The sequence below is a fragment of the Anguilla rostrata genome, chromosome 2, assembly GCF_018555375.3.
Source record: "Anguilla rostrata isolate EN2019 chromosome 2, ASM1855537v3, whole genome shotgun sequence".
In the NCBI taxonomy this organism is placed as follows: Eukaryota; Metazoa; Chordata; class Actinopteri; order Anguilliformes; family Anguillidae; genus Anguilla; species Anguilla rostrata.
The window spans coordinates 57,755,121-57,779,930 of record NC_057934.1 but is presented as its reverse complement, the minus strand read 5'-3'; the positions used below and the strand labels follow the sequence as shown (position 1 = coordinate 57,779,930).

At 46.3% G+C, this 24,810-nt stretch overlaps 1 protein-coding gene across 1 annotated transcript; it reads right to left on the bottom strand.

The window, feature by feature from the left end:
- Positions 1–232: 232 nt before the first annotated feature.
- Positions 233–21,417, bottom strand: LOC135249263 (sarcalumenin-like). Its single transcript, XM_064324719.1, has 7 exons — positions 21,309–21,417; positions 6,250–7,233; positions 4,864–4,989; positions 4,284–4,379; positions 3,452–3,568; positions 2,300–2,533; positions 233–1,866 (listed from the first exon to the last, which is right to left on the bottom strand). The coding sequence occupies exons 1-7, from the start codon at positions 21,367–21,369 to the stop codon at positions 1,058–1,060; spliced, it is 2,427 nt and encodes an 808-aa protein (XP_064180789.1). The 5' UTR covers positions 21,370–21,417; the 3' UTR covers positions 233–1,057.
- Between the last annotated feature and the right edge of the window lie 3,393 nt (positions 21,418–24,810).

The window sequence follows — 24,810 nt, the reverse complement described above, 5'->3', positions numbered from 1 at the left end:
ATGCCTCCCAGACCTCTGACCACCCTCCCTCAGCGCTCTGACCACACCTCCCTGACCTCTGACCCTACCTCTCAGTGCTCTGGCCACACCTCCCAGACCTCTTGCCACACCTCTTACCAGAGTAAAATTCTGAAGTCGTAGTCGCTTACCTGAAAGATGATGACCACAAGTGAGCTAAGCAAAAGGTAGGACCACTCCAACACCAAAGAATACAAAAACAAGATAACATGTCTAAGGTTGGGTATCACTGGCACCTTTTAATATCTCCTTTCACCTGACATGCGGAGTTAAAGGCGTTCTCGAATAGGCCAAACACAGGGGTTTAGTCAACTGTGTGATCGGCACAACAAATGCACTCGTATACAGTATTTACGACAAGGAGAATTAAGAAAGACAGGCTCTCGTCCCTGTGAATGGAACATGGCTGACAGATTCCGATGCTTACAACAAAACATAAACACCGATGACAGCTAACATAACAAAAAATACAATTCTTGAACTCTGAGAATTGGAAACTAGCGAAAAAACCAAAATAAATATGAACAAATCACAAAAAAAGAAACTAGCAAAAGGTTTGACCCACTTTATTCACACATGAGGGAGCAGGTGTGACCGATGAAAGTCATGATTTTTGACCATTTTACGCTTTTCTTTTTTTTACAATTTTCCCCTCGTTGTATACATTTTGCTCCTATTGCCGATCTGCAGACAGTTCTGCGTCTTTGACATGGAGAGGAGAGACCAGGCAGATCCCTGTAGCTTCTCCATGAATTTCTCCTCCTCTGTTCGATTGGGACCTACAGAATTATTGCACTCTTCATTCCAAATTAAGAAACTTCTCTCCTGCACCCCCAAGCCCCACCTCAATCACCCCTGAACCCCCAACTCCACCCAAAAAAACTTCTCCCTCCCCCTCCTCCTTGCATCCCATCTGGGCAACAGCGTAGGACTGGGGGGCGTGGGGGATGGGGGGTCCTTTTTTCAATAGCCTCTCCTTTCCTGAATCTCTCCTCTCTCTTTCTTCCCTCCCTCCCTCCTTCCCCCGGCTCCCTCGCTCTCATTGCCGGCGGTACCGGTTGACGGGCTTCTCCCCACAGGTGGTGGGCTCGCAGGCGAGTCCGGCGGCATTGGCGGGAGAGACGCTGCTGAGCAGGGCAGGCAGCTCCACGGTGATGGCCGCCTCGATCTTGTCCAGCAGGCAGCCGCCCAGCCAGCCGCACTGGGAGGACAGCTGCTTGAAGCCGCTCACCGGGTTGATGCCGAAGAAGTCGCGGTAGGCGTCCTGGCTGGGCAGGTCGAACTTGCTGATGTTGGTCTTGGCCAGGATGGACTTGAAGATGTAGAAGCGGTCAGGGTCATCCACGATCTCCTTGAAGACCAGCTCGGGGTCGCTGAAGAAGCCCATCTTGTCGCGGAAGGTCTGGATGTAGCGGTCGACCAGCAGGGCGTGGATGCGCACGCGGATCCCGTGCTGGCGGATGAAGGCGATCTTGTTCTCCAGCCGGTTCTCGATCACCTGGTTGAGGTCCTCCAGCAGGGAGACCTCCTCTTTGATGAAGAGGTCGCGGATGGTGTCGGGGGCGTACTCGTAGGGCCAGAAGGAGCTGACGTAGATGCGCGGCGGCTCCGTCACATTGATGAGTGGCGCCATGTTCCAGAAGAGGGCGCCGTAGACGCGCATGAGCTCCTGGGTGGCCAGGTTGTCGGCCTTGTTGAGGATGATGCGGATCTGGGACTCACGGCCCTTCAGCTGCCTGAACAGCGTCTCCAACTCCAGGCCCACGTCCAGCTTGGTGGGGTCGAACACCAGGAAGATCATGTCTGCGCGGTCAATAAACCACTGGCACACGTCACCGAACGGGTAACCTGGAGGGACAGAGAGCTTTTACTGGTGGTGTTCAAATGATTATGCGTGTGTGTGTATGTGTGTGTGTGTGTGTGTGTATGTAGGTGTATGTGTGTGTGTGTATGTAGGTGTATGTGTGTGTGTGTGTGTATAGCTGTGTGTATGTGTGTTTTTGTTTGGGGATGTTGTGTGTGTGTGTGTGTGTATGGTGTATGTGTGTGGTTATGTGTGTGTGTGTGTCAGGTGTGTGCATGTGTGTTGTGTATTGTGTGTGTGTGTGTGTGTGTGCGCATGTGTGTGTGTGTTTACGTGTGTGTATTTGTGTGTGGGTGTATGTGTGTGTGTGTGTGTGTGTGTGTGTGTGTGTGTATTTGTGTGTGGGTGTATGTGTGTGTGTGTGTATGCGTGTGTATGCGTGTGTGTGTCTATGTATGTGTGTGTGTGCTCCCTGACCTCTCTCCTGCTGCTTGCGGTTCTCAATGATGCCGGGCGTGTCTACGATGTTGACCCTCTCCAGGAGCTTGTTGGGAATCTCGATGCCCACCAGCTTCTCAAGGAATCCCTGGCCGAACTTCTCCAGAGGAGAGAAGTTGCGGGAGCTGTCGGCTGCCATAACGATGCCCTCTAGGGTCCGGTACTTCTGACCGTGCATGATCACAGTAAACTCACCAGTGGTGGGCTCAGCACCTGGTAGGTGGGGGGTGGGGGATTTAGCAACATTCTAAATTTTAGCTTTGAGCTGGTCATAGGTCAATGTGCACACACCCTACCATCATTAAGTCATTAAACCTTTAAGGTGTGAGGTCACAAACGTGATGAGAATGTTCTGACCTGAATGATCTGAATCTTGATGTAACAATCACTACTGGAAATGGAAAACGATGGAGGGCTAATGACATACTGACAGTCTATTTGCAAAGGCACTGATAAACTGCACCTTGATAAAATAGGTGTGTGCATACCTGTGTAGAGCTAGTAGATTAAGTGTTTTTAACTGCGTAATGACCTCTGTAGGGCTGGTAGTTTATGGGTATTTCCCTGTGCAGAGCTGGTAGTTTAGGTGCTCACTTGCATAGAGCTGGTAGATTTTTTTGGGTAAGATGTTGGATGTCACGTGTCCACATACCTTTGGTCATATTGTGTACATTCACCTCTGTTTGGTTGGTATATTAAATGTGTGTACCTATGTAAGACCGGTAGATTTTAGTTGTATTTACCTGTGTAGTGCTAGCCAGGCAGGTGCATTTATCTGTGTAGAGTTTGTGAGGGCAGGTGCATGTACCTGTTTAGAGCTCAGAGGGCAGGTGCATATACCTGTGTAGAGCTTGTGAGGGCAGGTGTATTTACCTGTGTAGAGCTCAGAGGGCAGGTGCATATACCTGTGTAGAGCTTGTGAGGGAAGGTGCATATACCTGTGTAGAGCTTGTGAGGGCAGGTGCATATACCTATGAAGAGCTCAGAGGGCAGGTGCATATACCTGTGTAGAGCTCAGAGGGCAGGTGCATATACCTGTGTAGAGCTCAGAGGGCAGGTGCATATACCTGTGTAGAGCTCAGAGGGCAGGTGCATATACCTGTGTAGAGCTCAGAGGGCAGGTGTATTTACCTGTGTAGAGCTCGTGAGGTGTGTTATGCATGCCCAGCAGGTAGTTGATCATGGTGGACTTGCCAACGCTCCATGGGCCCAGGAACAGGACAAGGGGTTTGGAGGCGATCTCAGCCTCTGGGGGGGCACAGTCAGGACAGAGGGACAGGACAGAAGAACAGCCTGTCAGCATAGTCACAAAGGCCTGAGGCCGGCAGTCTGATCCACAGAACAGTCTAGAAAAGGCCACTGAGCAGAGAGCAGGTTCCCTGGAAACAAGCAGATGGACTGGAAGGGCAGACCAGCCGTTTGGAGGGTCTGACCGATGTGTGGTCGTGTGGCAGAGGGGTGGAACAAGGGAGGTGGAATGGCAGAAAGTAAGCAAGGCGCACTGATATTACAATGACATCATTTTCTCCCAGTTGTTGTAATAACCCAAAAACTAAGTGCTTACTGTTAGCATAACAACCCCAGCTTCAGTGTGCCTTGTTTACAATTTTCTACTTTTTTCACCAAGTGTCATTGGATACCATCCATGGCCACCAGAGGGTGAGCTTTCTTCAAGGACAGAGTAAGAAAACGGTGTTACGGATGGCCTGAGCTTAGTCTGAGAATGAAGGGAAGCTCACAGGTTTTTCTGAAAGGCTTTGAAAATGTGTGTGAAGGAGTGAAAAGATGGAAAGATGGATGAGGATGTAAGATGGAGAGATGGATGTGAAATACGGGTATGGGGGTGATGGAGGGCAGTGGGAGGGGGGGAGGATGGAGGGATGGATGAGGACGTAAGAGATGGATGCAGAGATGGATGTAACAAACGGGTGTAGGGGATGACGGAGGGCAGGGTCATGGTTACCTGACACCTCGTGCTGTCGGAGCTCATTGTACTTGTACGCCTGCTCCATAGGCTTGATGGCGGTCTGGTAGATCTTACGCAGCTTCAGCATAGCGGCTGGGGGGCCAGGGGGAGAGAGACAGAGGCGGAGAGAGAGAGAGAGAGGGGGAGGTAGAGTTTCACAGAGAAAGAGAAAAGCAGAGAGTGAGAGTGGAAGAGAGAAAGGGAGGGGGAAGAGAGGGAGGGAGAGAGAGAGGTAGAGAAGTAGAGAGGAAGGGAGAGAGAGAAAGGGAGGGGGAGACAGGGAGGGAGAGAGAAAGAGAGAAGTAGAGAGTGATGGAGACAGTGAATGAGAGAGACAGTAGGAGAGAGAGAGGGAAAGAGAGAGAAAGGAAGGGAAGGCAAGAGAGAGAGGGGAGAGATAAAAAGCAGAAAGAGAGAGAGAAGCAGGGAGAAATGGTTTTGTGTTAGTTGTGTTTCTGAAGAAAAAAATTAAATGTAACACTTGCGTTTAACTGTAAATTGAAGTGAAGGACACAGAGTTGACTGAACCCAGGGCTCTGTGAGCCTGGCCTACAGAGCGCCCCCTTGTGGCTCTTACAGGTATAGGTTGCAGAAGGCTCGGCCATGTCCAGCTGCAGCTTCTCCTCAATGTGGGACCTGTCTCTCATGAATGACACCACCTCCTCTTCCTTTCCCTCCTCTTCCTCCTCTCCCTCTTCCTCCACTGTGGAGACAGAAAATCAGCTGGTCAGTTCAACAACCAGCTGTAAATACAATGCCAGCCGTACGAGCGGCAGCCGTCACTTACAGAACAACATCAAGTCCGCAACACTAATTCATTTTTACGACAAAACAAAGCCATCTTTTTCCACATCATTAACCCATTCTTACTGCAACGCAGAGTTTTGTTTTTTTTACAACGACACTAAATCATTTTTACAGCAAGTAGATGACAGAATGAGATACAATTCCCCCCCCAAAATAGACCAGTTAATAAAAAAAATGGAATATAGGACCATATCATTGTTCAGTACCCCTCAGTGTTTCAGGAGAAATACAAATCGCCTTTGGTTTATTTCATCTCTACTTACACCACCAGTGCTATTGTTGCCATTGTTGTTATGATGACTATTAGTAATTATTATGTTTTATTATTTCTGCCATGTCTTCATTTCCTCAATTATTAATTTAACTTAATTTATTTGAATTCTATTAACATCAGTGTTGGCGCAGAACAGCCAACAACTGAGAACCTCAGTTCACAATAAATCTGTCCTTTTTATTTCTGAACTGAAAGTTGTTCACAGCCTTGTTGTTCACAGAACGTCATGACATAATGCAATTCAGAGATGACGGAACGCAAGTTAATTGGACAATTCGATGCTGAAGTGATGCGCAGTGTCAGATGTTGAAGGGATCTGTCATTTAATACATTCAACCCCCCCTCTCCCTGTAATTGCTCTGCTTATTTATGGAGCAGGGCCATTCTCAAAGAGCTAACATGCGCATATATCACAGATATACCAGGCCCATATGCCCTCTTAATCAGTGTCAGGAGGGCCTAAATGCCAAGGGGTAAATTGTATTAAACATCCTCTTGTCGCAGTGAAAGCATCGTGTTCCCGTGTTGATGTCAAGGTTTCTGATTGGACACACTGGGAAAGCTGCATTAACATTTTGAGTGATAGGTTAGTTCAAATGTTAAAAATTGTTTTTTTAAAAATCAGTGTTCTAGAACTCTGTTTCTTTCAATTACCTGTCGTGAAGGTTTCATTAGCATTAGAATGTTCAGTTAAGAACATTCTAATCACATAATTGTGATCTCACACCTTAAAGGGTTGAATGTTTTAAAATATAAAGTGAGCATCAACATAAACAACTGTCTGCCGGTGACTAATGGCTGAAAGTTCACGGTCTTCGGTTTTGTATTTAAACAGATATCGTGGCATTTTTGTTTCTTGCCAATTTTTTTTTTTGCTGGTACCTTTGACGAGTTCCACAAGCTCTTCTTCCTCCGGGACGTCTTCGACGACAGCTTCCTGCTCATCTGCCATCTCCGTGGGAACGACGATTTCCTCTGCTTCCTCCGGGACCTCGGCCGTTGGCTCAGGAGCCGCCTCAACTTCAGGCTCTGCCTCCTCTATGGCCTCCGTGGCTTCTTCTGAAGCCTCGTCCTCCCCCGGAACTTCAACAGCCTCCTCTTCAGTTTCTGGAGCGTCTACAGATTCTTCCACCACCACCTCCTCTTCCTCCACCTCCTCCACCTCCTCCTCTTCTGCTGTTTCTTCCACTGAATGTTCCTGCTCCTCTTCAGCAGAGGTCTCCTCACTCACCACCAGCTCCACTGCCTCTTCCTCCTGCTCCTCTTCCTCCTCCTCCTCCTCCTCCTCTTCACTCTCGGTGGACTCTAACAGAGAAGCATCTTCAGCGTCTGCCTCCTCCTCTTCCTCCTCCTCCTCCTCCTCCTCTGCTTCCTCCTCCTCCTCCTCCTCCTCTTCCTCCGACTCAATCGCCTCCTCCACTGCGTCGGTCTCCGTCTCAGCACTGTCCTCCTCTTCCTCGGACTCAGCCACGGCCTCCTCTACAGAGGAACTCTTGCCCTCCTCCTCCTCCTCCTCCTCTTCCTCTTCCTCATGGTCTTCAACCACCTTCTCCTCTTCCTCCTCCTCTTCCTCCTCTAGGGGGAGCTCTTCGGCAGTCTCTTCGGCAGACTCTTCGGCTGACTCTTCGGCTGACTCCTCGGCGCTCGGGGCGGCCTGCTCGGTGGCGCCCCCTGTGGCCGCAGGACAGGGTTGGCAGACGCCTCTCTCCGAGGCGGGGGCGGGTGTGTCATTGGAACTCTGGCTGCGGTCCTCCCCACGGTCGCAGCTGCAGGTGAACAGGTGCTCCTCCTCGGGCTGCTGCAGGTGCAGGTGCACCAGCGGCTCGTCCTCCGCGGCCGACCGGCTCAGCCTATCGGCCGCCGGCTCTGAGGGAAAACAGGAAGAGAGAGTCAGAGGAGCGCAGTGCAGACAGGAAGTGTGAGCCAAACAAACACAAAACAGAGGAAGCATCGGATATAACATTAGAGATGACAGGCTCTCCTTCAATGAATTACAATTCGCTTTATGAATTGTAAAAAATTTCTCATAATGCTCCATGACGATCTTTTCAAGAATGAATTTGCCAGGCTCTTTGTTTATTAAACTCAAACCTTAACCATCCATAAATCAGAGGACACTCACAAATATCACACGTATGGGGGTACTATTAGAGGGGGTTGGGGAAAGGAGCTCAGTTTCCTAAGCTTTCATTAACAGATATATCCGCCACTTGTCACTGGTACCTCTGCTGTTTCCAAAAATAAGAAGAGCTCCTACTTCCCTCTACAGTGGACGGTGTTGTGTAACGGGGTTCCAGACATTCAGTATTCCTTTTTTGCCCCTTGGCCCCTGACAGCAATGCACATGGCGGGTCAGTTCTGAGCAGATCGAACGTGTCGACGTTAGTATTCTTCTCTGTAGTTAGTTTGTGCTTTAAAACGATTAATTTTGGCAGAGAATACGAATGGCAACGGAAACGAATAGGGGGCCTGACAACCGGAACAATGTTGTTAAGGGTCAGCAGGGACACCTGATGTTGCAAATATTCATGCTATGAAAATATGATGGGGTAAGCTCCACAAAATTATTATACCAAAGTGAAATATCCCTTTTAACTCAACTACCAATTTAAAACCAAGAAACCAGACGAGGTGATTCGACTGAGTGATCAGGTTGTTCTAATTGACCAGTTAAGGACTGAAATAGCCAGCAGATCCGGTGGCTCTCCCACACCAGAGTCATAGGGAGCTAGTGTAGCATAATGAGTAAGGAACTGAGCTTGTAACCTAATGGTTGCAGGTTTAATTCCCAGGTAGGACACTGCTATTTCACCTATGAACAAGGTGCTTAACTTGAATTGCTTCAGTGAATATCAAGCTGAATATCATTGCTATGCAATCGCAGAATGCAAGTGATTGCATAGCAAAACAGACTTATGAGAGATGATTTGGTGCCAAAATGAAAAGGGCCTTTTTTGGACCTAGGTGCCTGCGTTGTTCACACCTCTACTCACGGGAGCAGTGCCATGGGGGCATGTAAAAACCTTGGTGAGTTGGGAGCTTGGGTTAACATTTCAGTCACAGGATGGTACCTCTCATCTGACCAAGTTCAAATACATAATGTAAATACTTCAACTCTTCAGATGGCAGTTCAATTTGAAAATCCTCCTTGTAGAGCCTTGAGAATTTTCCATAAAAAAGTATTCAAAATAAAAGATTTTTACCCAGGGCTGAAAAGCTCATTGGATTGGTTCTGAGGGAAGGCTGCCACCAAATGGCTCACCAGGAGCAGTGCAAGTATTTACAATGCCAGCTCTGCTTAGCTTCAGCTGTTTGAGATATTAGAGATCAAAAGGTTGGCTCCTAATGGTCAATAACCACATGGGAGAACAGTTCTGTGGGTGCATTTGTGCTCTGAAATGCTGTATACGCTGCACACACACACACACACACACGCACACGGAAAATGCTTATTTACACAGCTGCCATGGTTTCACAACATAGTTGGTATGCTGGGGACTCCCCATCACAGAATAGCCAGTGTACCGGGACAGAACAGGATGATCCCATAGTGACTAGTTATACCAGGGCCACTAAATACCAGCCACTCCCCTACAAGCACACCTCTTCCAGCTCACCTCTACACCTAAATATAGAGCCCCTGTGGGACTTAGCAGCCTGTTAAGAGAGTCTGAGGAACATGTCACATAGTTTAACGTGAGGCAGTGATACTGTAAGTGTATACAGTTCGTGTTTCAGGTTATATATACATTGTGAGGACAGCTGACAGAGCCGTCTGATTTGCACCTCCAAAGCCGAGGACCCAGGAGCCTAAACACTGCTTTCCTGTCCACCACTTGGATCCAGACAGGAATCCTGGACTGAGAGGCTAATGCTACACACACACACACACACACACAAACAAACAAACAATATACAGAGGAAACCGTGAGTAGGAATGCCAAGCCTTTTATTCAATATAGCCCTAACATATAACCCAGTTTATGTAAATCTCTGCTTACAGAGATGAGTCACCTGAGCTGATGTCATGGCAGAATGTCTTTATCTTTCTATTTATTATTGTGGGGCCTGGACAGGTGGGGCTGGGGGTGGGGGGACTGTACTTAAGCCTTAACAGATGGTGGAATCCTACTGTTCCCTTGTGTCACCTGACTTATGAAGGGACGTGTGATGCAATAGAGGTGGCAACATCTGCAATGTACTGACCACAGAGACTAGCAACCACATGGCTTCAGATTTTAATCCAGTACTGTGGCAATGCAATTGCAATTTTATTATATATTCAGGTCTGTAGAATATGATATTACTATACACTGAAAATAACTGAACACCATGGCTGATCCAAAATAGATCCAGAGCTAGAGAGTTTTTGGCCGATATTCATCTGACAAAAAGACAGTTATGCAACAATAATTAAAATAATGCAGTTGTAAACATGACACACCTCTCATAACCAGGCATGTCAGCTTATTACAGTTTATGACTTCTGTCTTCTGACTTCTGACTTCTGCTTGATTCTAAATGGTCACTGAATGGTAACTAACTTTCACAGCAGGTTATGACACACATATGAAACTGTAATGGAGACCTTATGGAATATTGATCAAGTAAAGTGTTACAATGTGCAATATTCATATTACCACTGAAAAAGAATGAGATGGAAATTCAGAGAACATATGAACCCCACAGCAACAGGAAGGCAAGACTTCCACAGCACTTAGCGGGTGGCCCTTTCTCAGTGCTTAGCGGGTGGCTCTTCCGCAGTGCTTAGCGGGTGGCTCTTCTGCAGTGCTTAGCGGGTGGCTCTTCCGCAGAGCTTAGCGGGTGGCTCTTCCGCAGTGCTTAGCGGGTGGCTCTTTCTCAGTGCTTAGCGGGTGGCTCTTCCGCAGTGCTTAGCAGGTGGCTCTTCCGCAGAGCTTAGCAGGAGGTTGTTCTGCAGTGATAAGTGGGTAGCTTCACAGGACCTGTCCCCTTCGGTCGTAAATGAAGCCACTAATGAAGCCAGCAGAGCTCCATCACTTCACACTCTGCCAGCGGAGGTAGATAATCCCCTGGCTAAACCACAGCCCTATGTCACTGTCAAATGTGGACTTGAAAATACTCTTCAAAGCCCAGGCAATACCACTACCATCAGTCATGTGACAATGGATCCAGATCAGACTGGAGCAGACTGGTTGCATTGTGTGAATTATAAACTCTCCACTGACGCTATCTGGTTATTTAAAACAGGAGTGAGAAATGACGTAATGGAGTAGGCTGGCTAAGGCTTCCTAAATCTTTTTTGTATCATGAATGGATGGACTCATGAACCTATCTGAGATTAATATAATGTGCTCTGTTTATTGAACCAGTCATACTGAATTCCGTCTATAGGGCTCTCTGGCAAATTTGGGAAACTGCTCTAATGTCCTTCAGGATGTGGAATACATCATCGTTCACGGATCAGGTCCAGTGCGTGACGTCCTTCGGTTTGGGCCTCCGAGGCCTTGAGCAGGCTCCAGAGCACGCCGTTCACGGTTGCGTCTCTGAGGGATCAGCTGCGGTATCGCATTACCCCGCAGCTGCCAGACCACAAAAAAAATCTGAGGCGTTCCAGCGAGCCACGAAGGGAAACAGACGGGCCCCAAGACGCAATCAGCCTACGTGCTAACAACGCGCTAATGAATGCATTCACCTCTGTTTCTGCATATCTATAGCCTTCACACATAGATTATACGTATATATGCAGATGATAGTCGCTACTGTGAAGAAGTTCTGAACTGGAGCCAGATGTGGCCCATATTCTTCATTCCACTGAAAATATGTGGTTGTTGCTGGCACTCATTTATCCCCAGTAGTCATGCTCAGGGAGCCTTACATATCTTGTGTTGATCACATAGAATGCCATTTTACACAGCTGCATAATCCACTGATGTGAATCAGGTGCTGCAGTTTGCTCAGTGGCACAGCTGCAATGGCCCATATGGAATTTAAACCTGCAACCTTCTTGCTCAAAGATCAGATGTCAAACCAATAAGCAGTACTAAACAACATGATACTTGATTTCATAAAATTATTATTATTTTATTTTTTTACAGAGTAGCTAAAGGAAGCAGTGCTGTATCTAATACATAACGGACTGAGAACTGAATGAATGGTGTGGGTGATCTGATGATCAGAAATGGGCAATTGGTCAGGTGGTCATCATATGGCCAGATGGTCATATGGCCAGGTAGTAATATGGTCAGGTGGTCGTATGGTTAGATGGTGATATGTCAGGTGGTAATATGGTCAGGTGGTCATATGGTTAGATGGTGATATGTCAGGTGGTAATATGGTCAGGTGGTCATATGGTCAGCATGTTTACTCCAGTGTGTGATGGTATCCAGTCTGGTTCTGGTTATTGTTCATGGGCATTTTCAGTCTTAAGAAGCCTTATTTGCGCTTATTTGTACAGGCAAACAGTGAACTCACTGTGATTTGGGCACGGTGATCTACTACTGCTCAAAGACACCTGCAAAACCAAAACCACGACCCGTATACTGTTCTGCACAGTTATCAACAGGGCGCTATCTTCAGCACTCCCAGCAGGGGGCGAGAATGAGCCGAAACACTGGAAAAGCATCCCTTTCACCCCTGGCATTCAACCCCAACCTCCCCCCCCCCCATCCATCAACACCCTCCCCCACAAACAACCCCAACCCCACCAGCTCACTGACCCTGATTGTAAATACCACAGCCAGATTTAAGTCTTCCTTGGCTGCTGTTAATTGATTGAAAAAAAAAAACCTTAAGCTTCTCTCTGCAGACACAGTATGACTAAGGGCAGCCAGTAGAGGTGTTTCTGCCAAGACCTTACAGACAGTATGACAATTTACTTACATTACATCTATTACGTAATGGCAACACACAAGTGTGTGTTTGCTTGTAGCAAAGGTTTGGTAGCAAATATTGAACAGCTGTTACCCCCTTTACATAAATATGATGATTTTCAAAAAAAGTGCAGAAAAGTATTACTTTTATACCATACATATGCTGATTTCATTTCCTTCCATCATAGCCATGCAGAAAAAGGAAGTAGAATTTAAAAAAATGTTTATAGTAACTGAGGAATCTGAATGAAAAAGATGGTTGCACAATTAGGTCAATTAGCAGAACAGTTAGCACAATCCAGCTCTATTAGCTGGCTAGGTAGCTGTCCAGTATTTCAAATAGAAGTTAGTAGCTAGCTAGTTTACATGACTATTACTCTGGGAAACGTAGCTCATGCTGAACGGGTACGCCTGTTTTTTAACACCTCATTTTTATGTAATTCTGATTTATTGTTAAACTAATTATGGAAAATTCGTTTCTTACCTAATTATGGCAAATTGGCTGGCAGTACGATGGTGGTATGACTTTGTGACATTATTCCGTGATTTAACGGCAGGTGCCATTAAGGATACAGTGAGGGCACAGGAGGTAAGTGTCAAGTGTGTATTGCACTGAAAGCAAACAGGGATTCAGTGGATTCCGACACGTTCGTCAGCGTGACTCTGGACGAGTCACCGTGCAGCCGTGACAACATTGGCGGAACGCATACAATGGCGCCTCCCCGACAGTCCTAAAAATAAGAGGGCATGACGCACCCCACTGGCACAGGCCAAGGCAACTGTGGAACACCTGAGGCGACGAGAACAAAAAACGGGTAAAACCGTCCCCGCTGATCTCCAAACACAACAGCAGTACGCAAACGTCTCGTTTCGACACCCTCTGTTGGCCGTAATTCCGCCTGCTGTGCCAGCAGCATAAAAATGGCCGTGTCATTCGTTTGCCCTCCATGTTTATTTCTGGGGCATGACTGAGCGCCGTAGCACAGTCACGACAAGAGAGCGAGGCGCCGCGTGTTTCCAGTGACTCGCCAAATAAAGATTTCACCGCAGCGTAGTGGAGCGCTAAGTGAACATTGCATTGCAAAAAGAAAAAGTTCACTAAAAATTATTTGATCCAGGTAAGGTGCCTTGCTGCGGCAAGCCAAGTTTTTTGATTCGCTGAGACTGGGCCAGTGATTGACAGTGCATGGTAGAACCACCCATCCTGGGGTTTATGAACTCTCACTCTCCCATAACTGAAATCCAGCATTCACTCCATATTGACTTGACATGGTAATATTTTCTTGCTGTGCTGTAGAAATGTCAAAATCTTTCAAAATTCGAAGTCAGTGTTCTAGAACTCCATTGCTTTTGAATTACCAGTTGTGATTGTTACATCAGCATTAGAATGCTCAGCAAAATGTTCAGACCTTTAAAGCCCAGTTCAGATCAATGATTCACAACGAGACTGCAACTTGCAAAATTCCAAGACGTCTGGTTGTGAACGTTCTAACCTGTACTTGGCGATTTGACAAGGTGGGCCTTTTGAGACACCAGGCAACGGCATTTAGCAGACGCTCTTATCCAGAGCAACTTACACAACTCTTCGCATAGCACTTGCATTGCATCCGTTTATACAGCTGGATACAAACTGAAGCAATGCAGGATAAGTACTTTGCTCAGGGGTACAACAGCAGTATCCTACAGGGGAATCAAACCTGCGACCTTCAGGTTACAAGACCAGCTCTTTACCTATTATACACACTGTTTAATGGTCTATCGACCAGGTCATTTTGTATTAAATAAAAAGAAACCCTGCTTCATTTCCTTGGTCAAACCTAGGCAACTGGCACCAGCAACTGTTTGGTTACAAGCTCCCTGCTGACGACAGTACACTGGCACCCTGTGTATTCTGGCATAACAATTTCATAGCATCTGCAGAATTTAAACACAGTTAATTGTGCTGGAGTCTTATTGTGCTGTCGGCACAGGGGCTGTGGATTTTATATTCCCTGCTGGCGGGGTTGGGGTGGGGGGTTGTCGTGGGGTTACGAAAAGCGACAGGTGGCGGTTCTTCTCTGGGACAGAAATAGACCCACAATGGGTCAGGGGTGGAGAGCGAAGAGTAGAGGGGAGAATTCCTCTCCTATTTCACGGCAAAGTGCATCTGTCAGGTCCCTGATGTGGCCGTCTACTGTATTCCTCCTCTCCCTCTCTCTTTCTCTCTGTTTCAGTCTCTCCCTCTTTCTTTCTTTCAGTCTCTCAGCCACATGCCCACATACGCTCACACTTCACATGCACACACACACACATACACACTGGAGTGTCACCTAGCTGCCACTAATTTGATTTACATGAACATTGACAGACTGACCGTATAGATCATTTAAATCTACACCCTAAGCCGACCAGGATGGGTTTCCCCCTTGAGTCTGGTTCCTTCCAAGGTTCCTTTCTGTCTGTTACCAGGGAGAGTTTCCTGGCTACTGTTTGCCATAGCCTTGCACCTGTTCGCAGGGGGGGGGGGGGGGGGTTTAGGCCAGAGTTGTCTCTGATACGTATTGTGACAACTGTTTGTGAAATGCGATATATAAATAAATTTGGCTTTTATTTGATTTGACACTCATACATGCACACACACATATTATGCTAATACTAATGCCAACGCTAATACGCAAAATACTAATATGAATGTGAATGCATAGACTGACTCTTTCTAATGTAAAGGTCCTTGCGAAGCTTGTCCCCTTACTGCTCCTCAGTAATCTCTGCCCTTTTTAGGCATTTATGTTATTTTTGTATACGCTATATTTTGTAAGTGAAAAGGTGTCTGTGAGGAACCTGTGAAGTCACTGAGTAGATCGAAAAGTGACGACACAGCACCAGGGAATCCCAGGCACCAGGACACAGGCAATGTCACAGGCAAAGCCACGCACAGGATGTAGCAGATTAGCGTTTAGGTTAGTGCGCATTTAGGATTAACCCCGGATTCCTGCGCAATACAGTGAAAGTTATTCAACAGGAACCTGAGAAAACGTGGAGGAACACGGCAGATTGTGAGGGAGGGGAAGTGTGAAGACCAGACGCGACCAAACGGGCTCTACAAATTACCGAAGGGCACTCTGGTAACCACTAAGTCTTGTGAGAGACGAACTAAGAAGGGGGTGCTATACTCCTAAGGGACGTATCCCAAATAATGAATAATAAACCCCTAAACAGGGAACTGAGGAAGAAGGAGTATAAAAAATAAAGGAACAGGGAAACGAGAAATAAAGAACAATAACTGACTTGGAACCAAAGCTGAGAAAAAGGAAATGTCTTTCAAAACCGAACAGAAGACATTCTGAGGCCAACTAAAATCAGAGGAAAACTGGTTAGTAAGAGGCGGAATGATTGTGCCCAGAAGGTGACACAATAACCCCTAAAAACCGCCAGACTCAGAATCTGGACAAATAGTGTCCTAATACCTTTTTCTCTAAAAATAAAAAAAACTAAAATCTAAACTCTTTATAATTTGTTGGTTCCTAAAATACTTCCTTTACCTTGCGCAGATAAGAGGCAGAGAACTGTCTAGAGCGAAACACGTTACACTTAAGCACTGTTCCACTGCCTACTGACGCTTTAAATACCCAGCCACAGGTGTGGCTGGCAATCAGCGGAAGACGTGAGCAACCAACAGGTGAGACAGATCACCGTGGTAATTCTGCAGGAATGCAAGGAATGTTATGGCGAGAATAATCGTCCCACAGGAAACAAAAATAACGATTAGCCGAGTGGCTAATCTGAATGCTAAAAACTGATCCGGTGCAGGCACGGAAAAATGATCTACCCTGCACAGAAACCGTGACGATGGGATAAACACCGGTTCACTCACTCACAATCTCAGCATGATGCCTTTTGCTTTCAGCCAATGATGTTACGTGGCTTATTCGTTATGCATTCACACAGTGAATGTTATCTCAGGCAAAACAGAAATTCCACCTCCGAAACCCGAACAGGTCACCTTCAATATTTGTGACAATTCACGTACTGATCTTTTGGCGCAATATTAATTTTCACAATCGAATGTTTTTTATTATGAAAATAAATAATACGAATGTGTAAGATGGAAGGAGCACACAATTATGCTTTACACTCCCCTCTAACCCCTTCCAACCTCACTCTCCAACCCCCATCCAGAGCTTGGAGAACCATCTTGAGAATGAATCAATGTACGTAAGTGCAGAAATCAAGTCTGTATGTAAATGTGTGTATGTATACATCATACTTGAATTGTGGACATATGTGCCCAAGCATGCAGAAGTTAATCTGAGGATCACGAACCACCCCCTCTCAGTTCGGAATTCTGAACCCCCCCCACCCCCAAAACTGAACTCCAGGCTATGCCACTGCATTGGGCAGTAAAATAAACTATGGGCATAAGCACGGAAGAGAATCTTTACAGTATGTCCATTGAGGCTGTGGAACACTCTGTCCCCTTCAGATTTCTGCTGAAACATTCTGGAACAAGTGTGCTGAATGCTCTGTCTCATTGTTTCTGAAAAAGGCGGAGCGTTCTGGAACTCTCAGTTACAATGCCTCTGATACATGCGGGCTGTTCTGGAACACTCTGTCACAAAGCTACTGAAATAAAGTGTGAAGTAAATGTTCCCGGACACCTGTCATCTTCACAGCTCTTTAAATGCAACAACTGAGGATACAGATGCTTGTATGTGGAACAGAACCTGTGCCCTTATCACATCAAAATGGAACCGCCCTTTAGCATGCTGCTAATGCATCTCTACTATACGAGTCATCTCTCTTTGTTGTCCATAACACTTTGGGGGTGTGATCCAGAGTGGCTATAGGAATGACGTCTGCGGAGAGGGGGGAGGGGGTCTGTCCAGTTTTGGGAGAGGGGTTGTGATGTGCCTGGTCATGTATTCCCTATGCCCCTATTCAAACACCATCACAGCATCACAGACATGGAATACATTGCAATATATAACATGTATTATAAAATATAAAACATATGACAAATGTATTGCAACACTTGCAACACTAATCTGTGAACAAGATGTTAAAAGTAACTGAAATATAAAAGTAATTAACAGATTGTGTATGAAAATGAGACGTGTATCGCTCAAACATTGATTGCCTTGGGTATCTCATGCCTGTTACAGCGCCTATAAGCCTTAACTAGTAAGAGGTAATAGAGTACTGTTACCTTTAGAGTACTGTGGCCTCATTACCCAAGTAATACCCAAGTGATACATTGCCTTTCACGTGACAATTAAATAAATATCATCAACTGCCGTCTCAAACACAGAGTAAAGACAGAGGGAGGGCAGGAGGGAAAGAGAGAGAGAGAAAGAGAGAGAGAAGGGGAAGATCTTCCAGTTGTCCTGATACGTTTAGCCATTGACAAGCCAGCATCCCCCCCTCGTGCTCTGAGGCCTAGCAGGTCGAAGCCTGGGCCTCGGGTTAAGACCTCTGCCCCCAGAAACATGTGGTCTCAGCTGAGCTTCAGCACTGCCAGCTGGCCGGCCTCCAGGGCGCCATGCGCCAACTGATGACTCATAATTATCCATCACAGAGGGCCTGACTCAGGAGAGTGGCTCCACCCCTCTGCTTCTGCTCAGCCTGCATTAAGTCCTGGATCCGCTCGACCGCCACCGCGCTCCGGCTGTTGCTACCGTGTGAAATCCGCTGAGCTTTGTGGGCCAAAGGGCCACGGATGCTAATTAAACGCCTTCAAGGTGTAAGATCACAAACGTGTTAACATCTCAATCAACTGAGCGTTCTGATGCTGATGTAACAATCACTGCGGATAACTGAAAGCAGTGCTGTCGGGGTCTAGGACACTGATTCTGAATTTTGAAAAAACATTTTTTTTTAAACCTACTCTTTCAATGGGTTAACTGAACACTCCCTAAATGTGTCAGTCTACGTTTTCCCCAAAACAAGCAACAATAAAAATAATTAGAAGACAAATCAATAAATGCTAATAAAAACACACAATTTAACTTGGCCTTAAATGCTGCTACATAAAAAAATATCTTCTCGAAGCTTGGTCCAAAAGTGTGAGCATTGTAGATTTCCCACACATACAAATTCAAAACAGAATTTGAGCATAAGGAAAAAACAACTTATAATTTTTGCTCGACCAACTTTAACTCAGTGATATTCAGTAATATTTTGGACACTTTGTTGAAATGCAATTGTGTGACCCAAACAATGATTCAAAAAATCTTAGCTGACTACATTAAAAGAACATTGCTGCAAATCTATTTTCACACATTATGTCAAAGATTAATTCTTGGAATTTGTACAAGCATAAATCCACATTTAGCACAGCAGCAACAACAACAACAACAACAAAAAGATTCCCAACACCAGACTTAAATTCTATTTCCTAAGGAGGTACATGATGGGCCACACAGTTGCCTTTCTTAGGCAGAAGAGGAGAAGTGTGGAGAGGGGTAGAATTTTTGGGAAAGGAATAGAATTTGACCGCTGTAATGTACAGGAGGTATCGGTGATGAGGGGGCTATCAGTAACATGCAGCCACACATAGTGCTAGACACATTAGAGTACAGATAGACCAACCGCCCTGGACAGAACATGGCTTTCCACGGTGATTACCACATGCATAAAGATCAGCACTCAGTGATGTACTGCCTTCATCAGTCAAATGGCATAACGTGTCATTGTCATCCTATTAAAAAGGCATTCTTGACAGGTGAATTATACATTTGGAGCAAAAAAGACCCGTTTTATGCCCAATACCGGTGGGTTTGGTATTGGTGCTTTACTTATATAAGTAGCACAACAATGTACATTTTGACCGATCAGTTGCGCTTCTGTTTAGTGAGCGACCAATCAGAAGTAAATCTGCCGTGTAAGAGCTGAAGTATGGATAGATGTAGTACAGCATAAAGGTGTACAGGTCTGCACATACGCTGGAACAAACATGCGGTTTTTGCAGTAGAAATGCACTGGCTGCAGTGCATTATGCTGCAGTAATGCAGCTTTGCTCTGTGGGTGACGAAGCCAAGCCGACAGCACTGGGGGAGGGGGGCACATTTCACCCCCATGAAAAGGGCAGAAATATTTGCCCCATGGCACAGAAAGTTTAATAACAGCACTGGACTAGTTTGGGGGGTGTGGGGGGCATCTAAACGCGTGGAGACACATGTGTGTACGCATGTATGGACCGCACAAGCTGAGAGAACCAGGGGGGCGGGCGCAAGACCCTGCCTGTTTTTGGTAATGGGACCCCCCTGTGAGGTCTGCAGTCAGAAACAAATTGTGTTTGTGACAGAGCAGCAGCTGCACCGTGAATTTGAATGGTGGGGGTGGGGGTGTGAGGGTGGTGGTGCAGTGATTGGTGTTGAGGGGTACGAAGCGCGGCCCGTGTGGGAAAGGAGGGGTTTTTACAGTTTGGGAGAAGGGGGAGCGGAGGCACACCGCTTTCACCCATCATGCTCGGTATCCCGTTACGGAGAGCTCTGCGCTCCTCTCCGCCCCGCGGCAGGCTGGGAAACGCATCTGTCCCAAGGACGGACAAGGGCAGCACCCGCCAAACGCCCAACTTCCGCTTTTCCGGGGGAGGAGGGCGACGTGACGAGGAAGAGGCCAAGTCAGTGCGACCAATCAGAGCCTCTGATTTAAATGTGAACCGTGACTAAAGCGGTTGCTGGTGACTAGTAGCTAGGGAACAGTGCTTGCAATTCAGAGGTTGCAGGTTTAATTTCCAGTTGAGGCACTGCTGTTGTACCCGTAAGCAATGGCACTTTAATCTATATTGCTTCAGTAAAGTATCAAACTGTATAAATGAATAGCATGTAAAACACAAGCTGTGTAATTCCCCCTGGATAAGAGCATCTGCCAAGCGCATTCATTTACAGAAAACTACTTCCTGTTAATCGGATCACTCAGGGTTGACAGGACATTGGATATTGTTACAGACATTGAGCAGTTCTTTCAGCCAATCTAGTGCTTCTACATCTGCTCCTCTCTCACTCTTTGTCTCCTTCTCTCTCTCTCTCTCTCTCTCTCTCTTTCTCTCTCTCTCTCTATTTTGTGCACTGAATTTCCATCAGCTGACCCTTGGCTTCAAACCAGGAGACACTTTCCAAGCCTGTGACGCATCAGAGCACACAGCAGCTATTTGATGCTCTCTTAGTGAAGCATGTGCACAAGCATTAGGTACAAACAATTAACACATACCATACATGCAGTTTAAGTCATTTAGCAGACACTTGTTTCCAGAACAGCTTATTTCCAACATGCACCCCATTCACACAACTGGATTCTGTACTGAGACAATTCAGCTTCAGTATGGCATCATGCTCAAGGGCACAACTGCAGTGTTATACATGGACATCAGACCTGCAACCGCTGAGGTGCGAGACCCTGCTCCCTCATCATTACTCCACACTGCGTCCTGAACGCTGCTGGTTCTCCGTGTGTTACGACCAGAATTGAACCTGCAACCTCACGAGGACCACCACGGCGGTTTTATGTATTTTGCCACCAGTCAGGCTCAGCACAGTTTACACCCCCCCAGTCGAGCCAGCCAGTGTGGGCAGGGTTTTTCTTTGTGACTCGAACCTGGAGCCTTCCACGGGCCGACTCTCCTCTGTACTGACCCACCAGGTTGGAAGTTGGACTTTTCTCCATCAAGTAACCAGACTGAGTGATTCAATACCTCCATCCCCTGACTTCACCTCCTCTCCTCTCCAACATTTCATCTCCAATTCCTCCCTCATCTCCTCTATTCTCCTCTCCTCTCCTCTCCTCTCCTCTCCTCTCCAACACCTCTTTTAATTTTCATCCTGTCCTCCTCTACCAACTGGACTCCTCCAAACCCTGATAGCCCCCTCCACACGTCTCAAAGGCCCTGTTCTGTACCGCAGCATGCATACACATGTACACACACATGTACACACATACGCACACACACACACACACACGCACATGCACACACACACACCTACACACCTACACACACACACACACACGCACACACACACCTACATACACACACACACACAGACACACACACGCGTGCACACACACACCTACATACACACACACACAGACACACACGGTGAGCGGTGCCCTTACCTGCCGCGGTCAGAGCCAGCAGAGAGAGGAGACAGAAGCAGATTGTGGCTATGCCCTTCATTTTTCCTGCCTGCCAGGAGAACTCTGACACTCGCACCGGCTATTTATACCAGGGGGGTGGAGGAGTGGGCGTGGCGGGAGGAAAGGTCAAAGGGCCGTGCCAAGTGCCACGGCAACCACACGCAGGGCAGCCATTCCGTGTCGGAGCAGCTGCCCGCTCCTGTCAGATCAGAGGAAAGGGCTCGGGAAATGCCTGTACACCTCGTTCCCTTCAGGGACTCCGAGCTGTCGCTCACGCAAACCCCGCCCCCGCAGCGCTAGAGACGCTTCCTAATTGATGAAACTGCAAAAATGAATTAAACCGCGAAACAATTATCACATCGAGCAATCTCTGCCTAACTAAATGTGTGCTAAATCACATTGCACAACCTACCACAGTTTAAAAAAAGAAGAACTAAATCTGCCTGCTCAGCAAAAATCCGAAAGCCCAAAAACAGTGAGTGACAAGTGGTTTTCTAAGGCCTTTTCCATGTGAAATCTTCCCTGATGATGGTATGGCCAGTTATGGCCACTGGAACAGTGAGGATTCACAGTATTACGTTTAGCTGTCAACTTCTGTCATTATTACTATAAGCAGAGGATAAAATTAATAACGCTTTTACTTCAAAGCTATTTCTTGTCTTAGTGCTTGGTTTCTTTAGCACACAGTATAAGTGGAAGACTTCCTATTAGAGCTAAACATGAGTTTATTCTGTTAGAAAACTGTTTAAAAATGCCAAACATGGGTCAGTACATTCAGGGCTTTAAAACACTTGAACTGGTTCAGTAAATTATGGTCTCAAAAACAGCCAAACTGTGTTAGTGAACTTTTGGCTTAAAAACAGCTGAACTAGGGTGGTACATTTTATGATTTGAGTTGTCTGGGTTAATATATTTCAGGTTTAAAAACAGCTGAACTGGGTTATATTTAAGATTTTGAAACAGCTGAACTGGGTCAGTACATTTTGGTTTAAAAAAAAACAGCTGAACTGTGTTTGTAAACTTTTGTTTTAAAACAAACTGAACTGGGTCAGTACATTTGGGGTTTTAAAAACAGCTGAAAAAATGGATAAATTATCTCAGTATATATCTGGGTTTGAAAACAGCAGAACCAGGTGACTACGTTTCCCAGCTTCCCTGCTTGTCTCTTCCCGTTCAGCTGGGCCCAGTTGGACGTATTTTCCCTGGACGACCCTGAACCCCCACTGCTGCCTGCCTCATTTTTGGTGACACACAGGTGTGTCGTCTCAACCCTTACCTGTCTATCCTCTCGCCTGCCTCAGTTCCTCCCTGTCCCTTCTGTTACCTGTATTTCCTCTCACCTGTCTTCATTCTTACCTGATTATTCTTACCACACCTGTCTCTATTCTTACCTGTCTCTATTCTTACCACACCTGTCTAGTCTTACCTGCCTGTATTCTTACCACACCTGTCTATTCTCTTACTGGACTTTTCCCTCCCCTGCCTCTCTGCTCACCTGTATCCTGTCTCACCTGACTCTCCTCTCTCCCCTTTGAGTCCAGGTGCTCCACCTGCCGCCCCTCGCCCAGGGATTTCGCTGTATCCAGGGGTGCCTGGCACCCCCCTGTAGGCAGAACAGCTGAGCTTTGGGCTGCAGGCAGAGCTAGGCCTGGAGCTGGGAGTGGCTTGGGCCAGAGTTCGAACCATCAGACGTAGAACTGCAGGACCAGCATGGTCACAGCATTGAGAAAGGGCTTTGACATCTCCATTGCAGTGGAGAAAACAGGGCTATAGCACGAAGAGATCCACTGTTCACTCTGGACACTGCAGGTTCATAGCACTGAACAACTGCACCATCTGCTGTTCACTATGGAGACAGCAGGGGAACAGTCTGTGTGATTTAACAATTTAATCCCTGTCAAGATTGGAAACATCTATCTAGATAGTTGCAACAAACTGAAAAACGGAAGTCTTGTCAAACAAGTTAGCTCATAAAAAACCACAAGAACGGTACTTATACAGAGCGGCCAACTCAAACTAATTAGTGAAATCAGCTGGCTGAGTTCATGGGTGGAATAAACACAGGGCAGGACTTTGCCACCTCTTAGAACGACTTACGGAAGTACAGTACTTACATACAGGTTTAGGCAACAAGCAGAGCTGATTCCTACTTCACCAGAGCACACACGAGGTTTTTCTTTGTTTTCAGGGCGCATATTAGGGTCATGGAGTGGTACTTCATACGTCGACAATGAATTTCATACTTTCATGTGTGTTTAGTAGTGCGCTGTTTTGGGTCTGGGAAACGATGATGATTTGCCATTCTCATAAGTCTTTTCCACAATGTGTTGCAGATTCTCAAGAAGAGAACAGTGATTTTCATACAAACGCTATCATTCCTAACGCATGCTTTTTTTCCCCCCACATCCTTGACTATAAATACTGCAAGCATTATGTATATGCTCTAGTGAAATACTTCAAGCTGTGTGATACATGTACTTTACATTCATGCTGTAAGGTCCAGTCTCTAAATAGCACCATCAAAGACACTACATAGGGAAACACTTACGTAAATAACGGAAATAATTATACATGCTCTACAGTGTTTAATTTCCTACACACCAGGGGTGTCAAACTCATGCCTGAGGAGTCCACAGTATCTGCAGGCATTTGTGGGTTCTTATCAATCAGTATTTAGGGACCTGGAAACAAAAGTGTTTGGACTCCAGCTAATGAATTAGTTGACTTGGAAGAGCACATTTTTGGAACGTTTTTTCTTTTCCAAAATTCCAGAAGTAAATGTTCTAGAACTCCATTGCTTTCGGTCACCAGAAGCGACTGTGACATCAGCATTAGAATGTTCAGTGATGAAGATTCTAATCATACATTTGTGAACTCACATTTTAAAGGGAGAAGTCAAGTGAATAACTTCAGTGCCAAAGCTGACAGAAAACCAGTGCCACAGCCCTGCAGGACCAGAGTCTGAAGCGGAAAGAGGGGGGGGGGGGGGAGGTCAGGTCCATAAGTGCACATGGATCATGGATGAGCAACCCTTCTCTTTTTCCTCTTCCTTTATTTCCATCACTTCATTCTTCCACTCATTTACCTAGTTCCTCCCATTAACTACTCTCTACACCACTTCTTTCCTTTGTCCTCTTTCAACCCCATAGCCTGAAACAAGGCTACTGACCCGACGAGGGTTTTCAAACAAATATTTAACACAAACATTTTTTTCTCCTCAGTTACATTACATTACATTACATTATAGGCATTTAGCAGACGCTCTTATCCAGAGCGACGTACAACAAGTGCATAGGTTTCATGATGTAGAGGCGCAAAAGAAACACTAGAGTGAAGATGTTTCTTGTGGGCGGGTGGATCATTTTGTCATTTATTTACACCCATTCACTGAGCAATTATGCTTGATTTAATCTGCTGAGATTTTTTTGCTGTTCATCACCCATAAGACAAAGCTTGAGTTTCACCAATTCAAAATGAATAG